The following is a 19,535-nucleotide window of genomic DNA, read 5'->3' as shown; positions in this document are numbered from 1 at the left end:
ATCATGTAGAACTATGTTCATCTTGAGGCGTGTGCGTTCTATAAATCTCAATCATGTTAAGAAATAAGAAAAGAGTTATGTTTATCTCTGTAACTCCGCCCATTCAGCACACACGTCAGCAGCTTGCTCTGCATCCGATTACTCAGCTTCTAATTATTGACAAATATTGTATTCACAAATCAAAATGTTCGGACTCAAAACCCTACTTTTAATAGTTTCGTAATTGAACTTGAACAATATGGCACTTTAATGGACAAGATGTAAAGCTGAACACATTTCAAAAAATCTTTATTTGAAATGTTGAAGCTTTTCTTTTTTAAACAAAGAGAGGGGGGGGGGGTCCACCATATGTTCTTCCCGCATCGCAGGAGCAAGCTGGTTCTGTTCCGAGGAGATCTCTTCAAGGTAAAAGTTATCAAAAGTGATGTAATGTCATCAAGTGTTCGTCATAGTTACGGGTTATCACAAGACGCATTGTTTGCAAAAAGCAGAGTTCACATTTGCCGTTACAACGAGCAACGTAAATACAGCTGTCAATTTGTAAACATGTTCCTTCACTGGTGCTAGCTAGGATAAAGCCATGGAAATCATAGGGTGAGTTTATATTGATTGACTTTAGCGTGTTTTTATACTGTGAGTATTTGTAGAGCGTAAGTCCGGCAGTTGCTTGCTTTTGTGTTGGAACATTACGGGACATCATTCACAGTGTTAGAGAGTGTGTTGCGCCACGGACCTGTTAGGTCGCGCACCTGTGGGTTGTTATCATTCTAGCTTGAGTAGCATGTTTTTTATTTGTATTTAACCTTTATTTAACCAGATAAAAGCATTGAGATAGAATCTCATTTGCAAAGCTGACCTGGCCAAGAAGGCAGCAACGTTACACAGAACACAAACATATAAAATACAGAGAACATAACTAAGAAAACAAAAGACAAAAAAGCAGTCCCTACATCGAGCCCATCAGGACAGTAAGAAAGGTGCACTACTTATTACTGCAAGAGCAGCTGGAGGTAAGGACTTCAGACAACTTCCATCTAAAACATGCTATTGAGACAAGTGCCCTCAGTTTGAGGCGTAATGAAGTTGTTCCTACCTTTCTGTAAACTAATGGAAAATAAATGTGGAGTGTCATACTCAACGTACTCAACACGCCGCCTCCGACTCCCATTCATCGGCTCGACACTTTACAATATTTAAAACTATGAACCTTGCCCAAAGTTATGCACATTAAAGCGAGCTCAGTGCGGAGGGGGAGTCATAGCCGGCGATGGGTGAGCTTGCGGCATGTTTGCAGTACGTCTTGTTTTAAAGGGGAAAGGAAACACCATTACAGCTATAATATTCCGGTAGTTTATTCATTTTACAATGGATATTGATCGTAATATTAATTGTATATGATATTACTCTCCAAAAGAAAATTAATTATCCGCCGGCCGGGTGGGGAATTCCGGGACCAGGCCGCCGCCATCAGGGGAGTCCCAAATGGTGACGTCACTGTGTGGGTCCTCGCTCCGGGTATCCATACCGGAAGTCAACACAACGTGGCAGATATGGCAGCGATGGAGGAATTTTGCAATGAGATCGACGTTTTGAACGATGAATTTGACTATTCGTCGGGAGATGACATTGATGTGGAAGCATCTACAGTTACCAGGCATCCCATGGCCTATGCTTATGAACCGATTCGGTCTAATACTAGAGTGGCATACGATCCGGAATCCGCCGAAAGTACAGACGGTTCTAAATTCGCCGAGTGGGATACCACCAGTTCCAGTACATTATTACATAATATATATATTAGGGCTGTCAAGTTAACGCGTTAATAACGCGTTAACGCAAAAAAAAATGAACGCCACTAATTATTTTAACGCGATTAACGCATGTGTATTTTTTGTCCTCGGCCGCCCCGTAGCTTCAGAGCGCATCGAGTTTAAAATACCGTCTACAAGCTGATGCTGACAGCCCCGCTCCTGCCGCCCGCTTGTGGCAGACCACACTTCCACGCTCACCGGCAGGCACCGACTGGCCATCGGGAGGACCGGGAGGGTGTGTGTATGTGTGTGGCCCGAGCGAGCGAGAGACCTTACGTGCATTGTTGTTGTTAGCATCTGGTGCTAGCTAGCTGCGCTAACGGATATAAGGAGCTGTTTAAATGAAAACAGAGGAGCGACATTTCGCCACAACTGCACCGAGCACTTGACTTGATGCAGGAAGCAGACAGAGGGACATTGCAGGAGAAGTCAGCACACTCATGATTGCAGCGTCCAGGCAGCTCCCGTTCGAGCATATGCCTCGAGTTGCACATAGCTCCAACGATCCAACACACACACACACACACACACACACACACACACACACACACACACACACACACACACACACACACACACACACACACACACACACACACACACACACACACACACACACACACACACACACACACACACACAGTATTGTATGATAGGTTCCAGGTTGAATTGAGGCGAATATTTGTAATGTTCAGAGGTTGTTGTGTTTAATATTCATGAGAATATTTGTCATTGTTCAAATGATAATAAACATTAGCATAAAGCATATTTGTCCACTCACATGTTGATAAGAGTATTAAAAACTTGAAAAATATTCCTCTAAGGTACATTTAGAACAGATACAAAATGTGCGATTAATTTGCGATTAATCGCGATTAACTATTTTAATCGACTGACAGCCCTAATATATATATATATATATAATATACATAAATTACTGTGTCAGTACATGTGTGAGCTAGTAATCTGGTAGTGCTGCAATATTTACCTCTCTCTCGGCAGCTGAAGCAGCTCGTTTGGTGGCTCCAACTTCACGTTTGTTGACACTGGTGTCATTGTCTTGCGCGGCCGACGTGCTGGGACGGTCGGTGTTCCCGACTGCATACGATGAGAAATCGAATATTGTGGGAACAGATCCTGGCTTCAAATCCGATGTGTGTGGACTCATCACCTCCGTGATGAGTCTCCATTGTGATTTGAAAACTTCAATCAAACAAGTCCTTCGGTCGGCGGGAAAAAAACGTGTTCGTCAGAATCGTCACTTCCTGTACTGAGAGTTGAGGTCTGCAGGCAGGCTCCCATATAGACACCTGTCATCACACATCAAAGGGTTATTAGGGGTCATAGAGAGTAGTCACCTGTCATCACACCTCACATCAAAGGGTTATTAGGGGTCATAGAGAGTAGACACCTGTCATCACACCTCACATCAAAGGGTTATCAGGGGTCATAGAGAGTAGACACCTGTCATCACACATCAAAGGGTTATTAGGGGTCATAAAGAGTAGACACCTGTCATCACACATCAAAGGGTTATTAGGGGTCATAGAGAGTAGACACTTGTCATCACACCTCACATCAAAGGGTTATTAGGGGTCATAGAGAGTAGTCACCAACCTCACATCAAAGGGTTATCAGGGGTCATAAAGAGTAGACACCTGTCATCACACCTCACATCAAAGGGTTATCAGGGGTCATAGAGAGTAGTCACCTGTCATCACACCTCACATTAAAGGGTTATCAGGAGTCATGGAGAGTAGACACCTGTCATCACACCTCACATCAAAGGGTTATTAGGGGTCATAGAGAGTAGTCACCTGTCATCACACCTCACATCAAAGGGTTATTAGGGGTCATAGAGAGTAGTCACCAACCTCACATCAAAGGGTTATCAGGGGTCATAAAGAGTAGACACCTGTCATCACACCTCACATCAAAGGGTTATCAGGGGTCATAGAGAGTAGTCACCTGTCATCACACCTCACATTAAAGGGTTATCAGGAGTCATGGAGAGTAGACACCTGTCATCACACCTCACATCAAAGGGTTATTAGGGGTCATAGAGAGTAGTCACCTGTCATCACACCTCACATCAAAGGGTTATCAGGGGTCATAAAGAGTAGAAACCAGTCATCACACCTCACATCAAAGGGTTATCAGGGGTCATGGAGAGTAGACACCTGTCATCACACCTCACATCAAAGGGTTATTAGGGGGTCATAGAGAGTAGACACCTGTCATCACACCTCACATCAAAGGGTTATTAGGGGTCATAGAGAGTAGTCACCTGTCATCTCACATCAAAGGGTTATCAGGGGTCATAAAGAGTAGACACCAGTCATCACACCTCACATCAAAGGGTTATCAGGGGTCATAGAGAGTAGACACCTGTCATCACACCTCACATCAAAGGGTTATTAGGGGTCATAAAGAGTAGTCACCTGTCATCTCACATCAAAGGGTTATCAGGGGTCATAAAGAGTAGACACCTGTCATCACATCTCACATCAAAGGGTTATTAGGGGTCATAAAGAGTAGTCATCTCACATCAAAGGGTTATCAGGGGTCATAAAGAGTAGAAACCAGTCATCACACCTCACATCAAAGGGTTATCAGGGGTCATGGAGAGTAGACACCTGTCATCACACCTCACATCAAAGGGTTATTAGGGGGTCATAGAGAGTAGACACCTGTCATCACACCTCACATCAAAGGGTTGTTAGGGGTCATAGAGAGTAGTCACCTGTCTTCACACCTCACATCAAAGGGTTATTAGGGGTCATAAAGAGTAGTCACCTGTCATCTCACATCAAAGGGTTATCAGGGGTCATAAAGAGTAGACACCTGTCTTCACACCTCACATCAAAGGGTTATCAGGGGTCATGGAGAGTAGACACCTGTCATCACACCTCACATCAAAGGGTTATTAGGGGGTCATAGAGAGTAGACACCTGTCATCACACCTCACATCAAAGGGTTATTAGGGGGTCATAGAGAGTAGACACCTGTCATCACACCTCACATCAAAGGGTTATCAGGGGTCATAGAGAGTAGACACCTGTCATCACACCTCACATCAAAGGGTTATCAGGGGTCATAAAGAGTAGACACATGTCATCACACCTCACATCAAAGGGTTATTAGGGGTCATAAAGAGTAGTCACCTGTCACCTCACATCAAAGGGTTATCAGGGGTCATAGAGAGTAGACACCTGTCATCACACCTCACATCAAAGGGTTATTAGGGGGTCATAGAGAGTAGACACCTGTCATCACACCTCACATCAAAGGGTTATTATGGGGTCATAGAGAGTAGACACCTGTCATCACACCTCACATCAAAGGGTTATTAGGGGTCATAAAGAGTAGACACGTGTCTTCACACCTCAAAGGTTTATCAGGGGTCATGGAGAGTAGACACCTGTCATCACACCTCACATCAAAGGGTTATCAGGGGTCATAAAGAGTAGACACCTGTCATCACACCTCACATCAAAGGGTTATTAGGGGTCATAAAGAGTAGTCACCTGTCATCTCACATCAAAGGGTTATCAGGGGTCATAGAGAGTAGACACCTTTCATCACACCTCACATCAATGGGTTATCAGGGGTCATAGAGAGTAGTCACCTGTCATCACACCTCACATCAAAGGGTTATCAGTGGTCATAGAGAGTAGTCACTTGTCATCACAACTCACATCAAAGGGTTATCAGGGGTCATAGAGAGTAGACACCTGTCATCACACCTCACATCAAAGGGTTATCAGGGGTCATAGAGAGTAGACACCTGTCATCACACCTCACATCAAAGGGTTATCAGGGGTCATAGAGAGTAGACACCTGTCATCACACCTCACATCAAAGGGTTATCAGGGGTCATAGAGAGTAGACACCTGTCATCACACCTCACATCAAAGGGTTATTAGGGGTCATAGAGAGTAGTCACCTGTCATCACACCTCACATCAAAGGGTTATTAGGGGTCATAGAGAGTAGTCACCTGTCATCACACCTCACATCAAAGGGTTATTAGGGGTCATAGAGAGTAGTCACCTGTCATCACACCTCACATCAAAGGGTTATCAGGGGTCATAGAGAGTAGACACCTGTCATCACACCTCACATTAAAGGGTTATCAGGGGTCATAGAGAGTAGACACCTGTCATCACACCTCACATCAAAGGGTTATTAGGGGTCATAGAGAGTAGTCACCTGTCATCACACCTCACATCAAAGGGTTATCAGGGGTCATAGAGAGTAGTCACCTGTCATCACACCTCACATCAAAGGGTTATTAGGGGTCATAGAGAGTAGTCACCTGTCATCACACCTCACATCAAAGGGTTATTAGGGGTCATAGAGAGTAGTCACCTGTCATCACACCTCACATCAAAGGGTTATTAGGGGTCATAGAGAGTAGTCACCTGTCATCACACCTCACATCAAAGGGTTATCAGGGGTCATAGAGAGTAGACACCTGTCATCACAGGGTTATTAATATGACACAAACAGTATGAATATAACGGTGTGTGTGGTACAGTGTGTAGGTGTGTGTGTGTGTGTGTGTGTGTGTGTGTGTGTGTGTGTGTGTGTGTGTGTGTGTGTGTGTGTGTGTGTGTGTGTGTGTGGTGTGTGTGTGTGTGGTACAGTGTGTGTGTGTGTATGTGTGTGTGTTTGTGTGTGTGTGTGTTTGTGTAGTTGTGGCAGAGAGGGGGGGGATATATCCAGTCTCTGATAGTGTTACGTTATTATGAGAGTGCTCTCATACTTGTTTGAGTATGAGAGACCTGGTCGCCCCCCTCACCTCCGGCAGAGCCAATGATCCACAGGAACATAAACAGCCCACACGTTGCGCAGCCAATGCGAGCAGCTGATGCTAAACAGGAAGTGATCTGAACAGAGTGTAATCCAGTTTGAACCGGTCTGTGTTCGCTCAAAGGTTTCATACACAGAGGGAGGAGGAAGAGGAAGAGGAAGAGGAAGAGGAGGGGGGAGGAGGAGGGGAGGATCCATGGTCACATGATTTACAAGAAACAGTTTGCTTTATCAGAATGACACGTTCAGATACAGGGGGGGGGGGGGGGGTGCAGTCAGAGCGTTTCAGTGAAAGGTGACCTCAGACTGAATGTGATGGTCACATGTGAATTTTTTTAAATATATTGAGGGTTTAACTTTTTAAAAGACTGAAAGTATGAATCTAACTATGAGTGTGTCCACAAACAACATTAGTGACGCAGAGAAGAAGGGACGCTTTAACCCGGGGGCTTTTATCCAGACCTTGAAAACAAATCAAACGTACAGCAACGTTTAAAGGGGACCTGCTGCTTTGGTATTTCATTCAGCGTCTCTCCGTAAAACACATCGGTTATATAAAGAGAGATGTGAGGAACAGCAGAGGACATAAGTCTTTATCTGGTTGATGTAAGGACGTCATATCGGTGCCCTGCCTGAAAGACAAGAATAACACAATGTGTGGCTGGCTGCATTTCCTGTTTCCTTAAATAACACCGACATGAGAATCATATCAGGATGATGAGGAATAGCTTTGGACTGAACTCTGACTCTTGTCAGCAGAAAGTTCCTCTCTGCTTACTTCTAACTCTCCCTTGTTTCTGTCTCTTCTCAGGGTCCAGCCTAAGCGTCTGGTGGTCCGACACCACAGGGGGCTCCTCAGACGCCAGGTGGACCTTTCTTTTAGGGGCATAAAGCATCGAGTCGGGGCTGGAGTCAGTACTCGCCCTGATCTTGGGGACAAATGTGTCCCCGGTGTGTCAGAAAACAAAACCTTCTCTTTTCCTAAAAGGTTTTTCAGCAAAGCAGTGCGATGCATTTGGGCTTCAACCATTTCCATTCAAGTCATTTTACCTTTCTGCATTTACAGCATCACATGTCACCTTTTAGACACTTTTATCCAAAGCAACTTACATACTTTCAATACTGTGGACAATCCTCACAGGAGCACTTTGGGGTGAAGTGTCCCAGGGACACAACGACATGCTGACTGCAGAGGAACCAGGTAACTTCTCCCAGTTCATCCAAAGGAAGTTAATATCAGCCAGAAGTCTACTTAACACATTTTCTTTCTAACACCAGTAAATGACCTGTCTGTCTCCGTGACGATGACCCCGCCCACCCACGCTGAGCAGCTATTGGATGATGACTATGATGATGTCATGTCTGCTGTGACCACGGAGCATCAGTTCGGAAACAGAAACAGCAAAAGCCCCCGAACGCTTCCCTGAGGAACTCCACGTGTCTTCGTTGCCATGTGGAAGTTATAATTACACATTTCAAGATAAAAAAACTCACTCACCATCAGATTGGTTTTAAAGATTCTTTATTATAGCTTGACAAATCATTCTGTGTTACTGAGATCAAGTACATTTTGAATTGTATAACTTTGAATACAAATGTTTTCTTTAACAGTCTGTCATTCTTTCCCTCTGTACTTTTATAAAAAATGTTTTAACGTAACAGAACTTTGATTAAAATGCTTTTAACGTAACAGAACTTTTTTTAACGTAACAGAACTTTTTTTAACGTAACAGCACTTTTTTTAACGTAACAGCACTTTGGCTTAAATACAATGTCTTTAAATCCTTTTCTACGTCACAAGCTTTATTATATTCCGTAACTGAGGCTGTGGTCTGTTAGCATTAGCAGCTAATGCTCAGCACAAAGAACACATGTGCACAAAATATACAAGAAAAACAAGAACTAATTATAAAATAAGAACTTCAGTGTCCAGATGTAATAACACGTACTTTTTTTACAAATACAGAACACGGAGCAAAGCAAGCTTTACATTGACAGATTTAGGCACGTGTTCGGTATGTTCTCAAAGGGAAGTGCAGTTTGTTATCGATTCGTTATCGGGATGCATTCTAATGATATCAATCATTGAATCGGCTACTCTTAGTTTCAGATCTCTTCTTTAGTCTGAAAGAAGTTCTTCATTTAAAGTTTAACGATCAGAGCTGTTTTCACATTTCATGTAAATCTACTTGGAAAACAAAGAAACCTTTTAAAGTCGTATTCAGGACGATCCTCCACAGATCCAGAAAGGAAGCATTAAGAATATACTGAGATAATTATCTGCAAATACAAAAACCTGAAGCAGACGACGTTTCTGCAATGAAACAAAGCACACGTGAGACGAGTTACGAAGCGCAGAGCTCTCCACCGCCGACTGAGACTCAAGGGGGGGGGGGCGAGTACATTTACCCAGGGGGGGGCGAGTACATTTACCCAGATCACATGTGTTTAAGTATATTGGTGTACTTTAAATAAGTGATAGTACTTCTTATTCATAGTAACAGTACTTTTAATTAAACAAAATGTGTTTTAAGTACGGTTCCTATGGTAACTTGTGTTTTAAGTACTTTGTCCTGAGTCCAATATATAAGCCCTGAATACTCAGAACGGTCTCTTTGGAGTTGTTATCAGTTCAGAAGCAGCTGATGGAGGACAGTCGGGGTACAGAGGAGCGTGCTTGATGAGTGCTTCACACACTTCTTCAGCAACACACTCATCTGAACTCTGAACTCTACAAAGTACCACTCTGAGGCTTCGGCACTGGAACCTTCAGGTGGAAACGCTTTAGAAGCCAAACATATCCCAGAGCAAAACCAACAACAACACCGAGAATGACAAAAAGCACGACCAAACCAACCAACAAACTTTTTAGTCCGTAGATTTCCCCCGATTGTTCCTTCACTTGTTTCTTCAATTCTTCCTTCGTGAGACCTGAGGACAGAAAGAGAGAGCAGTGAGGAAACGACTGGACCCCCCCTCATGCTGGAGAACAGCTGATCTGAAGGTGATGAAGAACGCAATCTGCTTCCTCTCCAGTCTCATGTCAGACATTACCTACCGATCACAGAGCATCAACATCATCTTTAACCCAATGGAGGAACTCTTCAGGAGGAACACAGACTCACCTTCAGAGACGACCAGATGGACGGAGTGCAGCAGTTCTGTTGGCATGTTGGAAGTTGTAACCCGACACTGGTACGTTCCCGTGTCGCTGACGGTGACCTCCTTCAGGACAACAGAAACGTCTCCGTTCTTCATCTCTGGATCCTTCAGCTCAACACGACCTCGATAACGTGGATCCTGGTAGTTTTCATCCGCCCTTTTATTCCTGAAGAAGAAGACGTTGTCATCCTCCAGCTCAGGTCTCTTCCACACCAGCTTTGTGACATTAGCAGCTGTGGGACTGTTGCACGGAAGAGTGACGTCTTCTCCAGGCTTTGCCTCTAAATCTACAGAAAAACAGAAAGTCAAAAGTCAGCATCATTTCTTTAACGGTGATCAGCTCAACCTGCACATTTCTACTTCCTGTTTGAAACAGCTCCTAAACTTTAAAGTCTGATATACTTCACATACTTTGTTCTTTAAAAGGAGCCCCTGCTGACCCAGCCCCTACTGACCAAGCCCCTGCTGACCAAGCCCCTGCTGACCGAGCCCCTCCTGACCCAGCCCCTACTGACCCAGCCCCTACTGACCGAGCCCCTGCTGACCAAGCCCCTACTGACCAAGCCCCTGCTGACCGAGCCCCTCCTGACCCAGCCCCTACTGACCGAGCCCCTCCTGACCCAGCCCCTACTGACTCAGCACCTCCTGACCCAGCCCCTACTGACCCAGCCCCTACTGACCGAGCCCCTCCTGACCCAGCCCCTACTGACCCAGCCCCTACTGACCGAGCCCCTGCTGACCAAGTCCCTCCGGGCGGCTGCACGTCGGTGTCACAGCAGAGCATCAGAGCTCTGCTGGAGGAGGGCTCTATTTAGAAATGAGAAGACTCTTGGCCTCCATTGGCTGGAGCGAGCAGGGAGTCAGTTTGTATTCGTTCAGTTTCAGCCAATCACAACTCTCCGTCTCAAATGGCATCAGCAGTGTTTTGGAGGGGCGCCGTTTCCTCTCGCAGAAAATAAAAGATTCAGGTTCTCGGGTTTCAACCAAACAAACAGCTCTTTACAAAAACTCCTCGCTTTGAACAATAAATAATAAACTTCATAAAAAGTTTAAGGAACAATAAAACAGAAAGTGGTTATGGAACAATTCCAGCTGCAAAGAGTTTCTGTTCAGGCGGAGGGATCTAGCTTCCACCAAGAAAAATAGTGCCAAACGAAACTCTGCTTTCTGTTTAGATATTAGTTCATATCATAAATACTGTGACTAACTCACACACATCATTATAATGAAACTATGTACATTTGAATAAGCTCTAAAATGAAATACTTGTTATTATATATATACCCAACAGTATACAAAACAGCAGTACAGTGTTTTGTATACTTGTAAATACATATTTTGTATCAAAATGGTTGTACTATATATTACTAATTAGTAATATATAGTACAACCATTTTGATAACAAATGTGTTTTTACCTCTGGACATGACATAACATGCAATGCACAGAGGTGTAAAGCAACTCAGTACATTTACTCAAATGCAGTACTTAAGTACAATTTAGAGGTACTAGTACTTTACTTGAGTATGTCCATGTTCTGCTACTGTGTACTTCTACTCCTCTACAGTTCAGAGGTACATGGTGTACTTCTACTCCACTACATGTATTTAATACCTTTAGTTACTTCACAGATGTGGATGAATGATGTCCACCAGCTACCCTGCAGTCTACAAAGTCATTAGTATATTAGTACATGAGTACTGCAGTATACAAAGGCATTATAGTATATTAGTACATGAGTACTGCAGTAGCCTATACAAAGGCATTATAGTATATTAGTACATGAGTACTGCAGTATACAAAGGCATTATAGTATATTAGTACATGAGTACTGCAGTAGCCTATACAAAGGCATTATAGTATATTAGTACATGAGTACTGCAGTATACAAAGTCATTATATAGTATATTAGTACATGAGTATATATATTACTCAAGTACACGATCTGAGTACATGACACAGCTGAGTCCTGGCGCACACACTCACCCCCAACACACACCCGCACACACACGCGCGCACGCACACACACACACGCGCACACACACGCGCGCACACACACACACGCACACACACACACACACACACACACACACACACACACACACACACACACACACACACACACACACACACACACACACACACACACACACACACCTCACCTCCAGCAGCCACAGAGCCAATAATCCACAGGAACATGAAGACATGTTGGGCAGGTGTTCGAGTCCCCATGGCGCAGCGAGTGAGTGTGCACGCGTTTCCTTGTTAGCGGCAGCTAGAGGGAGAGCAGGGCGGGAGAGAAGGGAGGTCACGTGTGTCGTTTATCAAACGCACTTCCGCACTAATGTAGCTCCGCTAACTGCGTCATGGGAGTTTAAAGAGATCCGCGTTAAGAACTGTGGAGTAACCTTTATATATACAGTCTATGGGAGTAACCTTTATATATACAGTCTATGGGAGTAACCTTTATATATACAGTCTATGGGAGTAACCTTTATATATACAGTCTATGGGAGTAACCTTTATATATACAGTCTATGGGAGTAACCAACGGGCCACGCGGGGGCTCTGCTCTCAGTCCGTGGAGGCGGACTGACTCGTCGCTCCGCTGAGGAACTGAAGAGCAGCTGGACTCCTGAACCCCCCCTCTGCTCACATGCGCCCCCATACTGAACGATATGCCCCCCTCTCCATACACAAGGGGGGAACTACAAAACAACAATAATACAACAAATAACTAGTGATGGCGAGATGAAGCCTTTTGAAGCTTTCGAGCCACTTGGTTCGCAAAAGGCTTCATCTCATGAGGCTTCATCTGAACACAAACCCCCTGCTGGTCAAAGTGTGTACAACAGGCAGGTTGGACATCTCAACAGTGTGCTCTTTCATACCGAGTCTCCAATGAGTAAAGCCTTAACTCTAAACAACCAACATTAAATCATATTTTCATGTTAACAATATTGTATTTATTCCAGTGTAATGATTGTGATTGAAGCCTCAGGAGGCTGGCACACATCGCAAAGAGGGATTTATATTCCTTAATAATATTCATAAACGTAACCACGGTGTAGCCTGAGAAAGGCTAAACCATATCAAAGAATACATTTATTAACTACATTATCTCATGTAGCTGTAGCTTTTATAAACAACAACAAAGACGTGTTGTTCAGTCGTTGAACCGGAGACCCTGCGGTCAGGAGTCAGCTGCTTCCGGCTGAGCCGCAGCTCACACACTCTGAAGCTCCCTGAAACACTGCACGCTATGTATTCCTGTATTTATTCATTTATTTATTCATTGATGTTTTTATTCCTGCTTTTATTTATGTATTCTTATGACATGTTCCACCCTCTATGAGTGAGGGGCCGGGCCGGGTGCAGGAGGGGTGATATGAGCGTTGTGGTTCAACCGATCTGAAGCACGTTCTGCTCCAGCTAATCGGTTCACCTGAGGCTTCATCGTGGGCTTCACGTGCACACGAGACCCCCTGGTGGTGAGCAGGTGTACAACAGCCACTTATTATTTGTAATCTTTGAAATACTAAAAATACTGGAAATAATGATACAAAAGTGTAAAAGATGTCAAATGTATTTGTAATCCTGTATGAACAGAATGTTGCACCAGCAAGTGTTTTAAAATGACTGTATATAATAATAAAACAATGTATCAAGACAGTATATTGTTGTTATATCGATACATAAATACATGTAAATGTCTGCTGCCTTCTATAAAGACAAAAGAAGCGATATATGTTCGAAAACAGGAAAAGAAGAAGGGTTTGACTTTGCAGAGAGCAGTGAATAGCAGCACTGCACCAAGTACTCCATAACACTACAGCAGCACTGCACCAAGTACTCCATAACACTACAGCAGCACTGCACCAAGTACTCCATAACACTACAGCAGCACTGCACCAAGTACTCCATAACACTACAGCAGCACTGCATCAAGTACTCCATAACACTACAGCAGCACACTCACTACAGCAGCACTGCACCAAGTACTCCATAACACTACAGCAGCACTGCACCAAGTACTCCATAACACTACAGCAGCACTGCACCAAGTACTCCATAACACTACAGCAGCACTGCACCAAGTACTCCATAACACTACAGCAGCACTGCACCAAGTACTCCATAACACTACAGCTGCACTGCACCAAGTACTCCATAACACTACAGCAGCACTGCACCAAGTACTCCATAACACTACAGCAGCACTGCACCAAGTACTCCATAACACTACAGCAGCTCACTCTCTACAGCAGCACTGCACCAAGTACTCCATAACACTACAGCAGCACTGCATCAAGTACTCCATAACACTACAGCAGCACTGCACCAAGTACTCCATAACACTACAGCAGCTCACTCTCTACAGCAGCACTGCACCAAGTACTCCATAACACTACAGCAGCACTGCACCAAGTACTCCATAACACTACAGCAGCACACTCTCTACAGCAGCACTGCACCAAGTACTCCATAACACTACAGCAGCACTGCACCAAGTACTCCATAACACTACAGCTGCACTGCACCAAGTACTCCATAACACTACAGCAGCACTGCACCAAGTACTCCATAACACTACAGCAGCACTGCACCAAGTACTCCATAACACTACAGCAGCTCACTCTCTACAGCAGCACTGCACCAAGTACTCCATAACACTACAGCAGCACACTCACTACAGCAGCACTGCACCAAGTACTCCATAACACTACAGCAGCTCACTCTCTACAGCAGCACTGCACCAAGTACTCCATAACACTATAGCAGCACTGCACCAAGTACTCCATAACACTACAGCAGCACTGCACCAAGTACTCCATAACACTACAGCAGCACTGCACCAAGTACTCCATAACACTACAGCAGCACACTCACTGCAGCAGCTCTGCACCAAGTACTCCATAACACTACAGCAGCTCACTCACTACAGCAGCACTGCATAAACACACTTTACTACAGTACACACAGAGGTGGGAAGTAACTTGGAACATTTACTCAAACACTGTCCTTAAATACAATTGTTGAGGTATTTGTACTTTACTTGAGTATTTCCATTGTATGCTACTTTGTACTTTTACTCCACTCTATTTATTTAACAGCTTGAGCCACTTTTATCAAAATGCTTCTCTGAAATATTACACTCTTTTTTACAAAATATTATTTAAACATTTTACTAAAAGTAAACATATATAAATATAAATACACATAAAGGCAGTATTTCTACACAATGACGACTTTTACTTTTGGTACTTTAAGTACCCTTTTCTGATAATACTTTGTACTCTGACTTCAGTAAGATCTTGAATGGACTTTCACTTGTACTGAAGTATTTTGACAATAATGTATTGGTACTTTTACTCAAGTCAAGCATCCGAATACTTCCAAAACTATAAACACTGCCGACATGATAATAAAAAAGCTGAATTCAATTGAAAAATACCACAAAAAAGAGGTCTCTTATAATTACATGAAATATTTAACAATAATCTATTAATAAAACGGCAGTTGGCATCATCACTGTTTCTCCATACTGTCGCATATGTGTATGCTAAGCTAACGTGTAGCTGCTCCACCCAGGGGCGGACTGGGACTAAAATCCAGCCCTGGAAACCGACCCGGCAAATGTTAGAAATCCGCTGTTTATTATTTAAAGTTTTACGTCCGATTCGCTCCTTTTCCCCTCGCTGTACACAGCTCAAGTTTGAGCATTGGCCTGTCATCAGGTTTCATTTTTAGTTGCTGCTGTAGCGGAAGTTTAGTACAATTATTTTTGATGAAATACTCCAAATCTCCACCCTCCATAATTGCACTTGCTTCAGTTGCTTGCTACTTTTTGAGGGCGGTGATGACAGTTACAGTACGAACTGAAGTTGATGCGATTGATTGGATTGTGAGGCATGACGTGAGCCTCATCTGATTGGTCAATCCCTCCATTTGTTCAGGGATTGTTTGAGGCTAGCCAATTCTATGGAACAAACAAGAGACAGAAGTATTTGAATTTTCTCAGACACCGAATTTATAGCATTGAAAATAAGCACTTTGAAAATCATGTATCTGAATCTGTTTGCTCCGAATTTACCTGTGAAATAAAAATGTAACATTTCAAGTTAAAAAAATGTGAATGTTCAAATTCAGATCCTTAACATTCAAGTGAAAATATTTCTAATGCACAATTTCGGTGTATAAAATTCGACGTAAAAAATGTCGGTGTTTAAAATTCGATGTCCAAAATTGCGATGCAACATCATCCGGGCTACTCAGACAGGATAAGCAATCGAGCCCGAATGCAATCGAACCGGCTTCTGGCCTATCAGAGCCAAGCAGCGAACCCCGGGGCAGTGCGGTGAAGCCCCGTGCTGCAAGCTGTAGGCGATGGATGCAGATGGAGGAGGGTTCAGCCGCAGCCGGTGGAGGTGGAACCTGTCGGAAGTTGTTCTTCCAAATATGGTCAGAAGAGAGCGCGCCCAACGCGTGAGACGCTGACGCAAGGATATTTAAGGAGACCCGGAGGAGAACAGACAAGAAACGATATGGCGCACCGAGTACAGGTAATTAACGTATTGAGGTTTGAGATATAATTACATACTATTTAGGTTCTCGTTTGGTTGTCGATGTGGTCGTTTAGCGCAGTGTAGTTGTGTTTATTTTGCTAATTTGTATTTTAAATATGAAATGTAAAGGAATGGAATACATACATATATATATATATATATATATATATATATATTAGTGCTGTCAAAATTATCGCGTTAATGGCGGTAATACATTTTTTGAATTAATTGCGTTAAAATATTTAACGCATTTAACGCATGTGCAGAATGGCCCGCCCCATACCTGCCACCAGGCTACACCCATACCAAGAAATGGCTTAGCCCCACCATGACACATGATGTTAGAGTAAGCAAAATAAAGTCTGCCAACTCGCGGAGTAAATCACACAGACAGCAGTTAGTCAGACTGATTTCAGTAGCCACGGTTTTGAAAACTTTTGTCACGTAGTGATCGTCTTCTCAATAGAACATCTTTGATAACGGCGTGGTGTTGTTGCAGGAAGTCCCGACGCAGAATACTCTCGCTGTAGTACAGGGCAGAGCCATATCATAGTAATACTATGGCTCTGGTACAGGGGTGCCATAACTGGTACGCAGGTTATGTGCGTAATCTGAAATGCGTACCGTCACTCGTGTCACAAAGCGCATTTGCGTACCGACGTACTTGTGAAGCTTTTCCAGAAGGCGGTTCGATCCCCGGACGACAGAGTCGGTCTCCGTGTGCACAGACAGGCTGCTGTTAACGTCGGTCTGTACAACGGAACTGTGCCAAAACTACGCCAACCGGCTGCGGAGGGAGACTCCCCCCCCTCACTGGAGAACTGCGCTGAAACAGCTGATCACAACGTGCACACTCTGTGGTCACGAAGTACTCCACTACCCCCCCCTGTCGACTTTCCTGAAGTACTCCACTAGCCCCCCCCCCCCCCCTCTGTCGACTTTCCTGAAGTACTCTCATGACCTCACCAAGAGCTCGAGTGAGGGAGCGCACCAAAGGCTGAAGGACTTCAGTGAAAGATTCTGAAGAGCTTTGGATTCCGAGGAGTTTTTAATAGGCTGTCACCTCCCGCAGGTCAATCCTGGCTGACTACGTTTCTATTTAACAGGTTGATTTCACTGTTGGGATCAATTTAAAACGTTATCTTTAGTTTATAGTTTTTTAGCAGACCAGCTTGAATGGTGCCCCTCTGATTTTCCACTTGATGTTCTGTTCATTGAGGAAAACGGTATCCGTGTCTTGTTTTATATTCATCACAGTGAATGCAGTGAATGCTGAACTTGCCGGACCGTATACTGCAGTTGAAAGTACCCGATGAAACTCTGGCTTGCTTGTATCAGATCGATACCATTCCCACATGCCCCACGCCGGAAGTCTTCAGACTCTGGCCCCCCGCACCGCCTGCGATCCTTTAGGGACAGAGCCTTCAGTGTGGCAGCCCCCACTCTCTGGAGCGCTCTCCCTGCGGAGATCCACAACCTCCCCACGCTCGACGCCTTCAAAGGACCCTCAAGTCTCGTCTGTCTGCCAAGGCCTTTGGCCCCTAATCTACTTGCTGTTCTGTCTGACTGCCTTCTGTTTGTTTGTTTCTACTCCTGTTCGTCTTTTTGAAGCGACCTTGGGTCTCACGAGAGGCGCTTTATAAATCCAAGTTGTTATTATGAATACATCATTGGAACGGTAAGAATCTCAGCTACAGCACGGACTAAAGCCTTTCCATCTCCAGTTTGCTACATGACAAGCCTTTTTATAATATACAGTAAACATACCTTTGACTTATTGCAAAATTATAAAATGAAATCCCCCCCTGCTGTCTTTCTGGCTTTCTCTGTTCAAATGAGATGTCAACCATCGACATGCGCTAAGGGGTTCTCAACCGGATAGGTTATTCATTCATTTGCCTAATAGTTGCTTAAAATGCTACAATAACATTTGCAATTCGTTTTTAATCTGCCATGTACGTCTCTCAGCCACCGTATGTCGTGTCAGGTGGGCGTGTCGTGTACTTGCCGTTGAGGTGATCCAGACAGGCTGGACCAGAGGGGGAGAGACAGATCCGGACTCCTAACAGCAGAGAACTTCAGCACGGATTCCAAGGTACTCTATTTGTGTCGTGTAGCATGGTCTACTTGACTCGTCTAACCGAAGGGATCGTTACGTTAAACCGTCACCCCCCCCCCACACCCACACACACACCCACACACACACACACACACACACACACACACACACACACACACACACACACACACACACACACAATGACACGGAACCTTTGATTGATACATTTAATTCGAACAAGCAAAATAAATAATTACAAAACAAAACAAATATTGCCGGGCATAGTCATGGAAGAGAAATCAAAACAAAAAATTACATTTACAACAACAACAACAACAGCATTAGCAACATAAACAGTGCCACCTCTAGTGTTCGCAAAGGAGTGAGAAGAAGTATAACTTATTTAATCTCACCCCCTTGTCCCTAAATGATTTATTTATAATCTATAATCTGCAATAATGATCATTTGTATGCATTATTATTGATATTATTAGTATTATTAATCTGCTTTACCTGTTGATTGATATACTATATATACATACACATACACACACTGATATACATATATGCACACATACATATACACACCTACATACTCACACATATACACGTACACATAGTCAAACACCTTCCCCATCCCTGGACCTCGAGAAAATAATTTCTCTGTATTTCCTCTGAACTGGTTCATGTCTGGACATCGTCTCACTCCACGTTCACACTGTTCCATCGTCTCACTCCACGTTCACTCTGCTCCATCGTCTCACTCCACGTTCACACTGTTCCATCGGCTCACTCCACGTTCACTCTGTTCCATCGTCTCACTCCACGTTCACTCCACGTTCACTCCACGTTCACACTGTTCCATCGTCTCACTCCACGTTCACTCTGCTCCACCGTCTCACACCACGTTCACACTGTTCCACCGTCTCACTCCACGTTCACTCTGCTCCACTCTCTCACTCCTCCACGTTCACACTGTTCCACTCCTCACACTTCCATCGTCTCCTCCACGTTCACACTGTTCCATCGTCTCACTCCACGTTCACACTGTTCCATCGTCTCGCTCCACGTTCACACTGTTCCATCGTCTCGCTCCACGTTCACACTGTTCCATCGTCTCGCT

At 44.1% G+C, this 19,535-nt stretch overlaps 1 protein-coding gene and 1 long non-coding RNA gene across 4 annotated transcripts in view; one reads left to right on the top strand and one right to left on the bottom strand.

The window, feature by feature from the left end:
- The first annotated feature begins 125 nt into the window (after positions 1 to 125).
- On the top strand, positions 126 to 8,332 carry LOC117463659 (uncharacterized). Its single transcript, XR_011644916.1, has 3 exons — positions 126 to 405; positions 7,437 to 7,826; positions 7,904 to 8,332. It is a non-coding gene; the product is annotated as an uncharacterized lncRNA (long non-coding RNA).
- The window catches only part of LOC117463656 (neural cell adhesion molecule 2-like), a 74,489-nt gene continuing 63,084 nt past the window's right edge, over positions 8,131 to 19,535 (bottom strand). For 2 of the 3 annotated variants that reach the window (XM_034106014.1, XM_034106015.1), the window contains exons 6-7: positions 9,684 to 10,074; positions 8,131 to 9,556 (exon numbers count right to left, since the gene is read on the bottom strand). In XM_034106014.1, coding sequence (XP_033961905.1) covers positions 9,253 to 9,556; positions 9,684 to 10,074 — 695 coding nt within the window. In that variant the 3' untranslated portion in view covers positions 8,131 to 9,252. The remainder of the gene's footprint in view (positions 9,557 to 9,683; positions 10,075 to 19,535) is intronic. The other variant, XM_034106016.2, reaches the window with a different exon arrangement.

This window comes from Pseudochaenichthys georgianus, chromosome 18 (assembly GCF_902827115.2).
Source record: "Pseudochaenichthys georgianus chromosome 18, fPseGeo1.2, whole genome shotgun sequence".
In the NCBI taxonomy this organism is placed as follows: Eukaryota; Metazoa; Chordata; class Actinopteri; order Perciformes; family Channichthyidae; genus Pseudochaenichthys; species Pseudochaenichthys georgianus.
The sequence above is the reverse complement of the archived record's forward strand: the minus strand, read 5'-3'. Positions and strand labels throughout refer to the sequence as shown.